The sequence below is a fragment of the Dendropsophus ebraccatus genome, chromosome 8, assembly GCF_027789765.1.
Source record: "Dendropsophus ebraccatus isolate aDenEbr1 chromosome 8, aDenEbr1.pat, whole genome shotgun sequence".
NCBI lineage: Eukaryota > Metazoa > Chordata > Amphibia > Anura > Hylidae > Dendropsophus > Dendropsophus ebraccatus.
The window spans coordinates 28,725,508-28,732,459 of record NC_091461.1 but is presented as its reverse complement, the minus strand read 5'-3'; the positions used below and the strand labels follow the sequence as shown (position 1 = coordinate 28,732,459).

The window sequence follows — 6,952 nt, the reverse complement described above, 5'->3', positions numbered from 1 at the left end:
GCGCGATCGCTGCAGCGTGTCATTGCCGGTGAGGTCCCGGCTGCTCACTGCAGCCGGCCCCCACCTCCTATGAAGCGCGCTCCGCTCCGGAGCGTGCTTCATAGCGGGAATAACACCCAGGGCGTACAGTTACGCCCTAGGTCGTCTGGGGACAGACTTCCATGGCGTAACTATACGCCCTGGGTCGTCTAAGGGTTAAATGAGTTGTTGTTGTTGTTTAAATTGTTGTTGCTATGGGAGTCCCTATAGCAACAGCCAACAGCCAATAGGATCGCAGGATTAGCGCTTAGAAATGCGTAAACAAACAGCAATCGGTGCCAGTCTGCGATTGCTCTTTTAGAGTTAGGACCGGCTTTTTTTTCGGACGAAAGCGACTTTTTAGCGTTTTTTGCTGAATTTTCGACTGCGACCCGGATCAACCCAGCGGAGAGAAGGAAGAGGAGTTACCAGCGCGAGTGAGGATCGACCCAGCGCGGAGGCGGAGGATTCACCATGACCAGCAGGAAGAGGAAGAGAGAGCTGATCAGCCAGTTTGAGGAGGAGGCGTAAGTACAACCAATAGGGACACAGCACTACCATGTATCCCATGTCTCCCATACACTGACACAGGAGGGTGGTTACCATAGCAACCATATAGGGGACAGTACATGTATAGGAAATCCCCATCCATATATCTTATATAGGGTATATAGACATCATGGGGGGGGGGGGGCATACATATAATTGGCTTTCTGATGCAGCAGTAATGGGTGGTGGAGGGTTACCTGTACATAGACCAGATAGTCAGCAGCGCCATGTCTTCTTTACACCTGTAAATGTATAGTGTTAAAAAATAAATGTATTATCCAGCACAGATGCTGCGGTGACCGTCCAGTCTTCTCTCAGGCTGGGAGCCATGGTAACTTGTCTCTGTGGTCACCGGCCATTTTTACTGGTCTCCCTGCTCAGTCATGTGACCACTGATGGTTGGGATTGGAGCCACATGTGCTGGTGCAGCGGGTTATTACTGACACCGGAGCATCTGTGCTGGACTGATGGGGAATATGGGAGTGATTGATATATTCCATGCAGAGGCCCCCAGTATAAAGACCCACTGCACACTATATTGTTATATTACAATGGAAGCCTAGAAGTGACAGATCCCAGTGTATGGCGATAGTTGGAGACATCCATGATTTAAACATCTGATGAATAAAAAATTTCATACAGTCCATTTTTATAAAAATTTTAAGAGAACAGTATTTAAGATGCATTTTCTGTATTGGAGATTGTTACTATTGGACTATTAATAATGTAATATCTCACACTTCTACAACAGTGCAGCATCTACCACCCAGGAAGAGGACCAGAAGAGGAAGAAGAAGGAGCGGACCCCCCAGCAGGAAGAGATGGCCGCATTCATCGGCCTCCTGGACGACATCCACATCAACACCTTCCTGGCCAAGGATCGCTGTATGAGGATCTCGGATAAGGTATTACAACTCTGTGTGTAGATAGCGGATAGCAATGTTATTATATTACAGGATAGCGGGTACATATATACAGGTTCTGGGCAGCACTTGGGTCTCTCTTTCAATGACTTGCATGTATTATGGAGTAAAGGTGATTTGGTCATTGCTTTATATTCTATATGAATTCCAGGATTCCAGGAGCAGCACCGCACTTGTCTATCAGTTTTGTAGGAAGTAAATCTATAGTGACCTCTCACTGTCCTTCTCCTCCCTCTAGTACCTCCTGGCCATGGTCCTCGTGTACCTTCGGAGAGGACACCTACGTACCGAGGAATATAGAAGGAACTTTTTTCCAGCTCTGTGAGTATCTTTTATTATCACTTAGATAACCAGGTCTTTGTTTCCTTACAGCTTATCGGCCCTACACTGTTCTGACATATTTTATCTTCTATTGTAATATTTTCTGACAGGTTCCTAGCAAACCAGCTCGAAGAAGACGAGGAAGATTTTCGGCGAGAGATCTACGCCTGGACCAGAGGAACCACCTGGACTGCGAAGAAAGAAGAACTTCTCCATAGACGCAACCAGTTGCTCCTCCGTATCGGATTTCGTGCTTGGGTGGACCGGACCACCTGTGATCTGGTGAGTAAAGAGATAATAAATCTCTCCAGTCTTGATGTAGCGTCTGTGGTAATATTATTATTGTAAGGGTGTCTTCACACCTACCGTATTGCAGCAGAAAATCTGCTGCGGATCCGCAGCAGATCCGCAGCAGATTTAATTAAATGAATGAACACAACATCAAATCCTCACTTACAAATCTGCTGCGGATCCGCAGCGGATTTGACAGTGCGTATTTAATGCTGTGTTCATTCATTTAGTTAAATCTGCAGCGGATCTGCTGCGGATCCGCAGCGGATTTTCTGCTGCGATACGGTAGGTGTGAAGGCACCCTAATGCATATTCTCTTTCATTCCAGGTCATGGCAGAAGAACCCTTGCATTGGGCCTGGAGAAGGGAGAGGAAGATCCACCACAGCTGGGCCATTCGCTACTACCTGAGGGATCCTAAGGAATTCACCACCTATGGCCCATCGAGGATCCCTCCGTCTTGCTCCCTGTGTAAGGCCCTCCAGCTCCATCCGTGCAAGGGGGAAATCTGCCAGACAGACACAGAGGAGGATTCCGGTGAGGAAGAATGAAGAACATCAAGGAGAAGAGGATCCCAAAGCCAAGATCAGCAATGAGGTATCCTTTTTTATTTTATTCACATACACCAACATACACACACACACACACACACACACACTCACACACACACACTCACACACACTACAGAAATGTTATAGTGTTACCTCCCTTAGTATGCCAGAGGAAGGGTAGTACAGCGGCCATGGCTTCCCTGCAGGTTTTCCCCCCTGGGGTTTTTTCCTGTCCTGAGTGTCGCTGTACTGGGAGGTAACAACCACATACAAATACACTTACAATAAAAACTTCATATTATTTCACATTAATTGCCGTGTCTGAGTCGTTTCTTCTATTTTTGTTTGTATACTTAAAGGGATTTTCTCATCATAGTAATATTGCTGAGGGAAACTTTGGCCAGTCAGGCCTTTCTTGCGTACTGAGTAGAGATAAGCATACAGTACTCAAGTGCGCTCATTTCTAGTCCTGACTAGTATTTTTACATGGCTGCCATTCAGATGAGAGGATATTCATATAACATAGGAAAAGCTGAAGCCCACCAGAAGGGAGGAGAACACATAATGTATACATTATTACTAAAGGGAGTATTACACAGCACAATACTAGGGGGAAGCGAGTTTTTTCCTTGTTCCCTGCTCACTGTCTGTGTTATTACAGTGGGAGGGGCTGTGGGGATCAGCGGTAGGGGCTGCCAAGACAATTGATTCTTAGATCGCCCGGACTGCCCAATAAAGGCAGCAGCTGTCTGCTGCTGCCGCTCCTGGTCATTTGGTGTAATGGGGCCTTTATGAAGTATTTGTTTACTTGCTCTATGAGCAGATAATAAGTAGAATGATAAATAAAGTCACTGTAACGTCCTGTTCTCACATAAAGCACTGACATGTATGGATGGATGGAAGGATGGATGGGAAAATCTTGTTCTTCTTACATTTGTTACATTTATTTATTTTTTAATAAAATCTGTATTTTATTATTATAGTGGTATCAATGTGTGGTCCTCTTTTTGAATCGCGCTGGCGGTAGTCTATTACTTTAAAAATCTTAAAACGATGTCATGCCCCCCAAAAGTCATACCCCCACTGCAGCTTTATGGCATGGGTCTCTATGGCCAAGCAGCTGTATGCAAGCCTCACATCACCATGCACAATGACAAGCATCAGATGGAGTCATGTAAAGCCGCCACCACTAGACTCGGCAGCGATGGAATCTTGTGTTCTGTGGAGCGACAAATCACATCTCTCTCTGGAAATCTGATGGATTGGAGCCTGGGTTTGGCAAGTGGCAAGAAAATGCTTCCTGCCTGACTCCATTGTGCTAACTATAAAGCCTGATGGAGGAAGGATAATGCTGTGGAGATGTTTTTCAGGGGTTCTCCTAGGCCCGATACCTTCAGGCAGGGCTGGACTGGGACTGAAAAGCAGCCTTAGCATTCAAACCCCAGGAGCGGCCATAGAATATCTCCCCCCCCTAGGCAGAGAAGACGAATGGCGCTGCCCGCCCCCCCCCCCCTCTCCCCCCAGTGCATAGCCCCCACATACAATATAGCCCTCTAGCTGCCCCCAAATAGTGTATAGAAGGGGTCCCCAAGCTTCTTATACAGGGGGCCAGTTCAGTGTCCCTCAGAGCGGTGGAGGGACAGACTATATACTGCTGCAATAGCTGGTCTGCAGGGAGCTGTTGCTGCTGGAGGATGACACTGTCTCTGCCCATGAGGAGGAGGTGGAGTGGAGGATCGTACTGCTCATCTGTCTCTGATCCGGGGAGGAGCATTGGGGGTGGCTTAGGATGATGGAGTTGTTAGCTCTACCTTAGCCACACAGGAACATGCAGAGAGTCGTTTTTCTACCACAGCCACAGAGGATCATGCTGGGAGTTGTAGTTCTACCTCAGCCACACAGGTGCATGCTGGGAGTTGTAGTTCTATCACAGCCACACAGGACCATGCTGGGAGTCGTTGTTCTACCTCAGCCACACAGGTGCATGCTGGGAGTTGTAGCTCTACCATAGCCACACAGGTGCCTGCTGGGAGCTGTAGTTCTACCACAGCTACACAGGAGCATGCTGGGAGCTGTAGTATTACCACAGCCACACAGGAGCATGCTGGGAGCTCTTGTTCTAGCTCTGCCACACATGAGCATGCTGGGAGTTGTTGTTCTACCACAGCCACACAGGAGCATGCTGGGAGATGTAGCATTACCAAAACCACAGAGGAGCATGCTGGGAGCTGTAGTTCTACCACAGCCACACAGGAGCATGCTGGGAGCTGCAGTATTACCACAGCCACACAGGAGCATGTTGGGAGCTGTAGTATTACCACAGCCACACAGGAGCATGCTGGGAGCTGTAGTATTACCTCAGCCACACATGAGCATTAACACACACACACACTCCATTAACACACAAATTCCACTAACACATACACACACACACACCATTAGCACACAAACACAGATACACAAATATACTCACAGCAGTAGCAGTGGATGATCACACTCCTCATCTCTCTCTCTGTCGGTAGGGGGGCAGGGGTTGTTTCTGCACTCCTCCCCTCTCCTGATTGGCTCGGACGTAATGTGACATTGGTCAGAAGCTTTTCTTCAGCAGAAGAGAGGATAAGAGCAGGCCCTGCCGCTGCGGGGCTGGAGCCTTTAGCAGCTGTGGGGCAGAGCCGGGAAGGGATGCTCCTACGGGTAAGTTCCATAGAGAATGAATAGAGCTGTGGGTCATGTGCCAACCCGCAGCTGTATTAAAAACAAAGGAGCCTGGCTGCTGGTCTGAATTTTGCCGGGGGGTTGGACCCCTTACAATCTCCTACTTGTCCCCTATCCTGTGGACAAGTAAGTTTTAATTAGGGAACCCCTTTATACAGCACATATCTCCCAACTCCCATTTTTAAATAAGCTAATGTAACTATACTTTCTGCTATATAAATAATAGAGATGAGCGAACCGGTTCAGCCGGTATGGGATCCGGTTCGAATTTTTCCAAAAGTCAGAGTCCGGTCGGATTCGGATTTTTGGAAGTCCGCTCCGAATTTTTTATTTTTTTTCTTGCTTTCTTAAATGGCAGCAGGGATTTTGCACTAGCCCACCCCCTGTGTGACGTCGGCACTGCTTTAAGAGGAGCGGTCACATGACCGCATGATGCAGTCTGCAGAGAGAGAGGAAGGAGACTGTTAGCAGTGCACAGAGCTCGTCAGTGACAAAACGCTGCTGCTGCTGTACTGACTAATAAGAAGATATTGTACAAAAGCAAAGACAAAAAGATTATTATAAAAGTGGAGAGGAGTAACATATAGTGATTGAGAGAGAAAAATAGAGAGGGCGAAAGATAGATAGATTAGCCATAGAAGAGCAAAGGGTGCACAGAACAAAAACGTGCTATACAGATATATAAGTACTATACTGTCACCCTTGCGAGAGTGTATATGACATAGGTGTTATCCTGAGGCACAAATATACCTCATGCATGTGTGTAGAATAAAACTCTAAAAAAAAGTGCTCTACAGCTATCCATTAAAAGTACAATAGTTGGATCCTTGTGAGAGTGTATATGACATAGGTGTTATCCTAAGACACAAATATACCTCGTACATGTGTGTAGAATAAAACCTTTTTCCTGCATAGACCCTGTAATGGTGAATTTCCTGCATAGACCCTGTATGTTAATGACATGTAGAGCCCTAAATTCAAACAAATACACTACCCCCCTATCATATAGATACTTTAAACTATGAAATCCGAAGAAATCCGAAATTCGGTCAAACCGAACTTTTCAAAGAAATCCGGTAGTCCGGTTGAAACGAACTTTTGAAAAGTTCGCTCATCTCTAATAAGTAAGTAGTCGCTCCTGGTGTGATGGGCCTTGGCATAGTGTGCCTCTGACAGGTGACATGTTTGCTCTAGATGTTGCCTGTCTTAATGCATTTATCTTACAGTACACATAATATATATTTAGTGCCACGAGAAGGGCAATACTGTATGTCTATTTATCACTGGAGTAAAAGCTAAAAACAGACACGTCATTGTGACATTACTATACAGTAGATGGTCTATCATATTTCACACTTGTGAGCTTATGGCAGTAACATGGAAACACATTGCACCCAGACACTTGCACTAAGTGAAGTGCTAGGTTACAAGTAAATGATATTAGCTGTAAGATATGGCAGACCCCTGGCTGAATTACAAATCTTTGGCTCATTCTGAAATACACATTCACCATTTTTTTTAACCCCTACAACATATGACAGCTGACTGATTTTGATTAGTGCATAATAACCTCTGTAGTCATTGT

The 6,952-nt window shown here is 46.1% G+C and overlaps 1 protein-coding gene across 1 annotated transcript; it reads left to right on the top strand.

Annotated features, from left to right (window-relative positions):
- The first annotated feature begins 278 nt into the window (after nt 1-278).
- LOC138798479 (speedy protein 1-A-like) lies at nt 279-2,964 on the top strand. The gene is made up of 5 exons (XM_069978949.1): nt 279-545; nt 1,319-1,472; nt 1,729-1,811; nt 1,922-2,093; nt 2,431-2,964. Exons 1-5 carry the CDS (start codon nt 493-495, stop codon nt 2,650-2,652), a joined length of 684 nt encoding a protein of 227 aa, XP_069835050.1. The 5' UTR covers nt 279-492; the 3' UTR covers nt 2,653-2,964.
- The last annotated feature ends 3,988 nt before the right edge of the window (nt 2,965-6,952 follow it).